At 44.0% G+C, this 10209-nt stretch overlaps 1 protein-coding gene across 1 annotated transcript; it reads left to right on the top strand.

The window, feature by feature from the left end:
* The first annotated feature begins 5659 nt into the window (after positions 1-5659).
* LOC147181349 (DELTA-actitoxin-Afr1a) lies at positions 5660-9096 on the top strand. Its single transcript, XM_086079694.1, has 3 exons — positions 5660-5807; positions 5919-6024; positions 8321-9096. Exons 2-3 carry the CDS (start codon positions 5924-5926, stop codon positions 8748-8750), a joined length of 531 nt encoding a protein of 176 aa, XP_085935820.1. The 5' UTR covers positions 5660-5807; positions 5919-5923; the 3' UTR covers positions 8751-9096.
* The last annotated feature ends 1113 nt before the right edge of the window (positions 9097-10209 follow it).

Raw genomic sequence — 10209 nt, 5'->3', positions numbered from 1 at the left:
TGACATCACACTTACGGGAATTGTTTGAACACTTAATTGAACAACGAAAATTAAAAACTGAACGAAACCCAAATACTAACCTCAACCATCCAGGGATGCTAGGCCGTTTTGGTTAGCTCCGCCCCAACTGACTGTGGGTTGAGTGTTTGTAATTTTCCATGCTCAATAATGTGTTAAAAAAAAAAAACGTAACATCATAACGGCACTTCATTAAATCTGCAATTTTTCTTAAAAATAATTGTTCAAACCATTTAGTAAAATCTGTGTGGGCGGAGTCAAACATTTTTTCTCTTCGCGTGTGGTGTGTCTCAGAGTTTGGAAGTCGGCCGACAATTTTAAAATCTTGCCGTGTGAACCAGGCATTAGGCCCCGTCCACACGAAAGCCAGTTTCAATGTATCCTCACAAGTTTCTTACCATTTAGGCCGTTCGTCCACACAATGGCGCGGTTTCGGAGCTTGAAACCGATCACTTTTGAAACCGGGCTCCAGAGTGGAAAGATTTCAAAACTGGACACCATATGGAGGATACTCCTCCAGCGATAACGGAATGGTCGCAGCTCAATGACGACGCGTTGTCGCAGATTGAGGACGTATTCACCAATTCTCACGTGACTGCGCATGAACCGTCAATCTGTTAACAACAATGGCGGATAGCCGTGTCGTAGTCGTTTTGCGCAGCCTCCTTAGCTTGCTTATGCTTTTGCAGCAAAATATTTTGCTTCTTTATTCCCACGTTCAACAAGTGGTGTTGTACTTGAATCATCCGCCATTGTCACTTCTCCTGTGTTTGTCTTTTTCATGTTGTTTTGATACATGCAATGAATGTTCTGTAGATTGCAAGTTTAACAAAAAAAAGTGTTCGTCTTCTTCGCTGATTCTACTTCTACGCTTTCCGTTAACTCCCTGTGGCTGCGCTATAGCGCCACTCCAGACTTGGGCATATACATTACAGCCGTTAAAGGTCCTCAGCGTCTTCTTTTGGACACACGCAAGTCTTGAAATGCTTCTGTGTGTACGAGAATTGTTTGAGGAACAAAGTCGGCTTTGCTTCCATCTGGACGGGGCCTTAGACCATTTGGACATGCAGAACGTTGTTCAAGTTTGGTTCCGTTTGAGTTCTTTCCGTTCTTTTCTTCTTCCTCTTCTTCTACTTCTTCTTCTTTGGCTCCTAAATGGAAGATGAAGAAGAACTTCCAGTGGAAGTAAAAGATTTACAGTGCCAGAATTTATTATTCATTTTGCAAAACATTACATTTATTTAGAGGGGTGGAAACCATGTGTGTGTGGGGGGTGGGGGTGGGGGTGTATATAATGGCATAAAAGAGGCGTGACCCCCCCCCCCCCCACCCCCCAACACACACACACACACACACACACACACAAAAATTCAACCTCTACTTTGTGGAAATTCACCAATTGCAGGTGATTATGGAACATTTCACCCACTAAAATACCAGAAAAAATATTTGTAAAATTCAGAATTTGGTACTCTGGTTCTGATTTCAGCCTAATAAATGTTGACCATTTCCATGTAAGAACTATGCCTTTATTCTCATATTCTTGCACCTTTATTCTAACAAAATTGCAATTTTTTCACAATGTCTTTATTGTCAGATAATCTATTTGTCCTTGTCTATGTCCCGTCCCCCCTGGCTGGGCGTGGGCGGGTCTGCCCCTCTGTTGGCTGCTGGGTGGCGGCTGCGTCTTGGCCGTTCCCTGGGACTCTTGGTGGGTGCTGCATTTTGGGGCTCTCCCTGGCCGCTCCGGCGTGGTCCGTCGCTCTGGGCCCGGTGACGCGGTTCGGGGCCTGTGGGCCGCCGGGGTGCCCCGTGGTTCCCTCTCCCCTCCCCCTTCCTCCCCCTTGCTGCCTCTCCCTCCTGGCCTCTCCCCGCCCATCCTCCGCCTCCCTGTCCCTTCTCCCTCGTCACCCTTCCTCCTCCTCTCCCCCTCTCTCTGCGGCCCTGCCGCTGCCCCTTGCCCTTCTTGTCATCTCATTCCCCCTCCCCTGTCCACCTTCCTTCCCCTCCCCTGGGCCGGGGGCTCCATCCGTGGGCCGGGTCTCGGCGCTCCGGGGGCCGGGAGGGTGGGTGGGTTTGTTATTGTGCCCGCCCCGCTCCGGTGGACCTCCTGGCACCTCGAGCGGGCCCCAGTATCCGGGGGGCGAACCCTATCACCCCGCCGGGCTGGTCCCATATGCCCGCTGGGGTCCCGGTGTGGTGGGTGGGGGATTGGTGGACGGGTGCGCCTCCTGCCCCCGCCCGGTTGGGGGGGGGGGGCGCCCCGCTGGTCGCTCCTCTTAACTCACTGCACTAGTTTTGCACAATACACTTTTATAGACATATAGGGCACATAACACACTTTGGGGGGGGGGGGGGTAAGGTGGAAACACCGTCTTCGCCCTACAACTCCCCTCCAATTTTAATGCACCACACAACTGTGTAGGTGGGGGGGGGTACCATTGGTTGGGGCAGACCGCAGGATAGAGCAGTGCTGCGGTCCCCTGTCCGTATCCCCGCAGCACCGCCCCCCCCATTAATTTTTTTAATGCACCACATACACTCAAAGCACATGCCTAGGAGGCGCGTGGGGATATCATTTCCCTCTGCTCCGGTTCACCTGCTCCCAATTTTAATGCACCACACACACACACTTGTATATACACTGGGTGGGGTCCCATTCAAGGTTTAGGGGTAGAGTTCGCCAGTCGGCGAGCTGGCGAACTCAGTAACAGGGTTAGCTTTCACTAAGAATGCTGGAGTGACGACCGGGGCCTTTCCCCGCTGGGCCTGGGGTTCGGGGGTGCCGCCCGTCCTCCGGTGCTCCCATCTCCCCTTCTGCCCCCGGTGTTCCGTCCCTCCACGCGGCGGGGGGTGGGCTGGGCGCGGGTGCCCTCTCCGCTCCGCTGTCTGACCCCTCTTCGGCGCCGATGCCTGGGTGCGGGGGATTCCCGGGATCTGGGGGTCGGGGTTGGGGTTGGGGGGCTGCCGGTTGGTGGGGGCGGGGGGGCGGTGGTGTCTGGGGGTTTGGGAGCCTGGGGGTGGCTGGGGCTGGGTTGGGGTGGATGGCGGGGGTTGATGGGGGCGGGGGGGTCGTGGCGGGAGCGGGGGCTGTGGACCGGTGGGGTGCCTGGCGGGCCTGCAGTGCCCCGTCCTGCTGCGTTGGGTTGGGGGCGTGGGCCGTGTTGGGGTGGGAGGCGCTCCAGCTCCTGGGTTTGCTCTCCGGCCGGTGGCCCTGGCGGGGCCCGGGGGTCGTCTTTTGGCGCTGCCGCGGCCTGGGGTGCCCTGAGGTGTTGCGCTTGCTCTGTCCTGGCAGGGGTCGACGGCTCCCCTCTTTGGTGGCGATTTTCATGCATGCCAGATCCACCACACCAGCATCTATCGAAACTCAGACACAATCTGCTTCTTCCTCAGGTCATTGAATCGGTGGAGGCTGGTGTCTGTGGATCTCACTCTGCTTCGTCTGTCCTTCCTTCCTTTCCTCAGTCTCTCCTTTGGTCTGTTGAGGTCTCCCTGATTGGTTGGAATTTAGATGTTTCTGGGGTTGGTGAAGAACTCTGGTTGGCGGCCCGGTGGGTGGTGTCTGGTCGGTGCTGGATTTCACTTTCCTTTATGTTCTTTGATCCTTCCTCGGGTCTCCTGACGGCGGTGTTCGGTTTAGGTGAACGGTATGGGATTTTTAAATAGGTTTTTGGTGAACTAATGAATACACACACACTCACACGCACGCACATACACATACTCACCCACATACAAAATAATCAAAAAATAAAATAAAAAAGAGCAATGATGATGACATGTCAAATCGGTAAAATTACCGAATGAACAATACTGAGCTCTAAAGGAAAAAAAAGAAAAAGAAAAAAAATATCTATTTCACTCTGAATATTCAGGTTTATTTGCTGAGGTAAAATGTGTATTTTTGACATTTTACAATAGATGTTTAATGCTGTTGTTCATTTAATCCAGGTCTAATTTGCAAGAGACAAGTTGACATGAACTTTGTAAGCGACTTTTCTTTGGTTGCAATTAGAAGGAAAGGCAAGATAACACAACGAGCACTCATTAGGGTTCTTTTGCTTTTGGCCTCACCCCTGCGCTGCCATTTTATTTCACATGATGATGAATGTGATTACGGGATATAATGAAGGCAAGACTACGCATCTCATGTTTAATGCAGTTTTCTGTCAAGGTAACTGGCTAAGCATCACATGGAATGCTTTACCATACAAAGTCTGTCGAATGCAAATGTATCCTTTTTTTATGTATATATTTTTTTTATTTCCTCCTTTTTTTTTTGCAGTCGTTTGGGACCATCTGCTGATTTGAAGCGTTGAAGATGAAGGCTTCCCAACAGCTGCCGCCACGTCACATGTACAAGTTAAGCACAGCTCAAAGTGTGTGGAAAATGGGAAACTTAATTGGAAAGTGGCTATCATCTTATATTCAAGTGTGCGCTTGAGTATCTGTGAGGGTGTGTGGGGCCCCTTCAAGGGAAGCATGCAGTCAGCCAAGCATATTCTATTGGAGTCGCACAAGTGGTGAAATCATGTGGGATGGGCATGATTCCCAAGCGAGCCCTCACCTGCAGCCACACGCACGCCCTTGTGCAAGAATGGGGGAATTAGTACGCTGCTGGCTGCAAGTCACAACCTGGAACCTTCCACACACACGGCTGCATGTTCATTATATTTAAATAGGCAAATATTTGCTTTGAAAAAATAACCTGGAGGAAGGCATGGGAAAATAGTCCCATGTCATTTCATTAGGTGCAATCGAATGCAAAATACAAAGAGTTGCATCAAAAATTCTTCATAATAATTTAATATTCATTTGTGTATTGCTTCTTGTGTTTGTAGATTATATTTTATTGGTGCAAAACAAATGGCCCTAATAGTTGATTTTGCACCTTTAAAAAAAATGTTTTATAATAATTGTCATTATCCCATTATATTGTCTTTACAAAGTGTATCGGTCATCATTATGTTTTCATGTGACCATTTTACTCAATAAAAAATGTTTCTCATCAAGATTTGGGGCAAAACCAATTGTGGCCATAAATTCTGCCTAACAAAAATGGACCCTTATTAACTGGTATTTTTGCATATTTACCTTTCACATAAGTGCAAAAATTTGTTTGTGATCATATATTGTCACTTGCTGCAAAATGTAGTAATCATGTATGTTTTTGTTCATATTGCGTTTTTGGGCAAAATAGATCATGAACTCAAGAATTCCATCTCACAACAAGTGGCTGAGCAAATGTGGGACCTGACCTGGAAAATGCAATTCTGTTCACAATTATATTTTTAAAATGTGGACTTGAAATAGTTTGAGATAAAAAAATAAAAAGGATATAAATTAATCTAAAATACCCTATATCTACACAATGTATATGATATTATAAAAAGAAGAAACTAATATTTATTTAAATTATTTTCTTTTTATTTATTTTACAAACTATTGTTATTCACTATCATCTGTTCTACACAAAATGACATACTATTTGGTTAAACATATTGAATTCAGTATTTGTATGTTTTACATTTTGCACATATTTGACAGTGGTGTCAAAGTGCCACCATACATTTGTTGGTCTCGTCTCAGCTGCGAGGGTGTAGCTGAAATGGACATCTTGTTGTTTGGTTCCACTTAGCACAGTGAACACGCCTGCACTTGTAAAGTCTACTAGAGCTAACTCTCTTCCTCCTCCTCCTCTTCCTCCTGCTCCTCTTTGTCGTTCTCGCTCAGTTAGGGAGAAAACACACACGCTGCTGCCTCACACACGCCGGCTGATCCACCCAAAAAAGGTAAAGATGACTTGACTTCTCATGGTAAAAGATAGTCATTGTTGTAGTTTGCACTTCCTGCATGGTATTATGGAAGCATGACATGTTGTTGGGCGTCTTGTGGTGTTGCAGTCACGATGCAGACGGCGGAGGCCCTGTCAGCGACCCTCACCACCAACAGGAACTGCTCATTCGAAATCACTAATGTCAGCTCCGTCTACTGCCTCATTAACCCCAAGTGAGTTTCAATCAACCACTCGGCCTGCTTTCTGCTTTCACCACATCAGCGATATGCACAAAAGTATTGGGACGCAGCACTCTGTCAATGAAATGATCAAAAGGGGTTTGACGAGGATTTGGTTGGAGCTCAGTCTTAATTCTTGGCCAATTATTTGGAGACAATTTGCTTGAGTTTGGTGCAGAAGAACAAACCCATTATCGACTTTGAGATGGCTCGGTGTCTCAATACTTGTGTCCATACTATGGATGTAGCATACACTGTAACTGTAGTGTATAAAATGTATAACTCATTCACTGCCATTGACAGCTATAGATGTAAAAAAAAAATTCATTTGAACTGGTTCTATTAGTTTAGCATTTTTTCCCCCATTTTTGTTAACAAGAGTATGAAAACCTAGAAAAAAATATTTACATTTAAAACAGATATATAAAATTTGTGATTAATTTGTGAGTTAACTAGTGAAGTCATGCAATTAATTACGAAAAAAAATGATGCCCCTAATTTTTTATAAGAAGAAAAAAAAAAGGTTATTAAAAATTAGGGACGTCAGGCAATTAAATTTTGTACTTGATTTTGTGCATGACTTCACTAGTTAACTCTTGATTAATCACAAATTTTATATCTGTTCTAAATGTACAATCAAAAAATTCTAGGTTTTCATACTCTTGTAAACAAAAGTGGGGAAAAAATAATAAACTAATAGAAATAGTTCAAATGAATTTTTGACGTCTATAGCCGTCAATGGCAGTGAATGAGTTAATTTAGCCATCCATTTCCTATACCACTTTTCCTCATTAGATGTATTTATTTATCTATAATTCTTCTTTTTTTTATGCCTGGCCTTAATGCTTCCAATCTCTCTCACAATGCATGAATTGGAATTATTCATCTATTATCTGTTTATTATTAGTATTTTTAGCCCCTGGGTGCCTGCAGTTTTACAAATAATGCATTATTTTTAATTACTTATTTTTGTGAAATATGTCAAAAGTATGCATGTAAGTATGTAAAAGAAAAAGGTTATCATATATATATTTTTAAGCCCCAAATGCCTCACATTTATTCAATATTTTGTGACTTTGAATTATTCTCATATTGGCATTTATTTGTGTATTTATAAATTAGTCATAACATTTTGATTTATTTTTCAATTTTTCATTGACGATTTAAAACTCTCAGTGCATAACTTGGAATGTGTATGTGCGTGTGTGTGCGGGATATCGTTCAGCAGTGCGACACCTATCCATCATGCGGCGACACACACACTGCCTCATTGCACACCGCAGGCAGGTACACTCAGTGTTGCTTCGAAGTGTGCAGCAGCACACGCCATCGATCAGTATCAGGCGTCTCTCACACACTCACGCTAGACTTTCCACTAAACTTGCTGAGGGTGCAATGTGTTACACTGTCCTTTGTCTGCTGTGTAATGCAGCGGAACCCTCTGGCCAATGGTCATGTTTTGTAATCCGAACACTTGAGCACTTCATGGGCCTGCCAGTCTCAAGTATTGAGAAATGTTGACCCTTTTAGGCCACCTTAGTTGTAGTCATATTGGAGATATAAGTCAAAGCAAGTCCCATGTTTCAACAGTTACAGTTTTCCGTCAACAAATAATTTATTTCTTGTACCCAAAAAAAGCAAAAAATATCTTGGTTTTCACATAAAAATTTTTTTAACAATTTTGGTGGGCATCCACAGCAATCATGGCCTGTCATGTTTTATTAACTCATTTAGTGCCATTGACGCCTATAAACTTCAAAAATTATTTTTAACTATTTCTATTAGTTTAACTTTTCCCCCACTTTTGTTAACAAGAGTATGAAAACCTAGACATTTTTTTTAAATAATCTTTTTTTTTCTTTTTCTTTTTAATTGTAATTAATCGCATGACTTCAAAAGTTAACTCACCATTAATCACACATTTTATATCTGTTCTAAATGTACAATTATTTTTTTCTCGGTTTTCATACTCTTGATTACAAAAGTGGGAAAAAATGTTAAACTAAGAAATAATTCAAAATATTTTTTTACGTCTATAGCCGTCGATGGCAGTGAATGAGTTAAAAAGAGGCCAGGATAAGTAAGCAATACTATTGTAAACTAAGCTAGGTCACAACGTGATTCCAGTTGACTAATACATTTTAAAAATCAATTATATTCAATTATTAATTAATTAATTAATTAAATTAATTGACTAAAATTGCTCTCTTGCCATCCTTGTCAGTTGGAAGTGATGTTCAAATGCAAACTTCCAGAGTGTGAAACATGTCGTGTGGTCTTTGCGTCCCAGGGTGTACATGACGAGCGGCGACTGCCACCATCCGCCGCAGCCCACCGTCCGCAGCCTGCACACCGAGCTGTGCTCCTTCACCAAAGATGAGCACAAGGCCACCGGCGCCGTGGGCCTGCTGACCTACGACCTCTTCCACATGCAGAGCCGCGTGTGCTCCCAGCGCATGGCCATCATGTTTTCCGTGCCCTACGACCACAACCTGTACAAGAACCGTCTGGCGGTGGGCATATTTGCAGCGTCGCGCGCCTGCGACAAGAAGCTCTACGAGCAAATGTACGACGGCAAGGATACGAGCAACTTCAAGCGGGGGGACGCCAGCGGCTCTGGGATCGTGCACGGCACCAACCAGGTGGACGTGAGGGCCACCATGTCCACTGTGGGCAAAGCTATCGTTAAGGTGGAGTTTTATGATCAGTTGAGTCACTAGCGCTATTCACTTGGTCACTTTTAGTCCCTCGGAAGTCCAAATATGTTTGGCCTTCAGCTTCATTTCATTTCCCGTATAAAAGGGTAATCCTAACCCATTTGTCCTCATCGGAGTCGCCACGTCCCCATTTTCTTTGTCACTTTTGTTTGTGTATACAGCAAAATAAAGTGCAGACTGCCGTTTTACATCAATGACTGAGTTGCTCGACCACAAAAATATTCAACTTCCGAGGGTTTGATGTATCCAAAAAGTACAGAAATAAAAAAATGAAAGAGTGCATTTCAAGTGTGCCTTCTAGTGCCTTTGTGCTGTGCCTTTGATTGATATAATAAAGCAGTCAAATGTTTGCTGTGGCTTCATTCTGACTCATTATTTCCCTCTAGTGAGCGGCACCGAAGGGCGTATGTGTGTTCTGTGGCGGTCTACGCATTCAAAGCCAAGTTGGGATGTGCCCCACCCATCCAGAGGGACTTATTTTCCAATGTGTTGAAATCTACTCAGAATCCTCATTGAGCTTTAGTTGTTTTGTTTTTCATCACAAGGAGGCTTGTGTTTCCGAACATTCTCTGCTGTGTTGGAAAGTAGTTACATATTTGGACCTTTCCGGGCCACCATAGTTCATGTAATACTGGGAAAATGAGTGCAAATGAGAAATTTAATTTATTTATTTGCAGTCCATGCCCTGACAATTCCAGGTTAGAGGCCAGTGTGGGCCCAGTGAAAAAGTTAGTCTGGAGCCATGTAGTTTGAAACACGAAACCAGTCATTTGAAACTCCAACCCTAGTTCAAAGCCCAATTTGAAAACCCGCTAATTTAACGCTAACCTTAGTTTAAAACCCTCATTTAAAACTGTGCCCTTGGTTTAAAATCTACTATAAAACCAAACCCTTGTTTGAAACCTTACTTTGAAATTCCAACCGTAGTTCCAAACCCTGCCTTGAAACCCTAACCCAAGTTCAAAACTACTTTGACACCCTGACGTAGGCCTACCAAGGCCGAAACGCGTTGGCAATTTTTAGCCAAGTGGCAATAAAAGCCTTTTATTGGAACACCGTTGAGTTTGAAAATGCTTTTGCGGATCCCTCCACTGAAGAGCACCAAAGAGACATTTTTGGGATAAATCCCGAAAATTTCCTAGCAGCACTCCTGCATACTCTGACTACTTTGACACCCTATTTTGAAACCATAACCTTATTTTGAAACCTTTCTTTGAAACTCCGACCATACTTTGAAACTCTAATCCTACTTTAAAACCCTGATATAAAAATAAAAATAAACTACTTCTAATCCTAATTTAAAACCTCAGTCCTACTTTGAAACCCTACTTTGAAAGCCTGACTCGATTTTAAAACTCTATTTTGAAACCCTAACCCAACTTTGAAACCCTACTTTGCAACCCTAATCTGAAAGCCTGACCCTACTTTGCAATCCTACTTTGACACCCTAACCTTTGCCTAA

This window comes from Leptonotus elevatus, chromosome 1, assembly GCF_054856555.1.
Source record: "Leptonotus elevatus isolate MCC_2025b chromosome 1, RoL_Lele_1.0, whole genome shotgun sequence".
Taxonomy (NCBI): Eukaryota; Metazoa; Chordata; class Actinopteri; order Syngnathiformes; family Syngnathidae; genus Leptonotus; species Leptonotus elevatus.
The sequence above is the reverse complement of the archived record's forward strand: the minus strand, read 5'-3'. Positions and strand labels throughout refer to the sequence as shown.

What these genes read in the sequence shown, in the direction of transcription:
- LOC147181349 (XM_086079694.1), top strand. Translation starts at nt 5,924, where the DNA reads ATGCAGACGGCGGAGGCCCTGTCAGCGACCCTCACCACCAACAGGAAC. An exon ending in TACTGCCTCATTAACCCCAA is followed by an intron (nt 6,025 to 8,320) that starts GTGAGTTTCAAT and finishes TTTGCGTCCCAG; the next exon opens with GGTGTACATGACGAGCGGCG.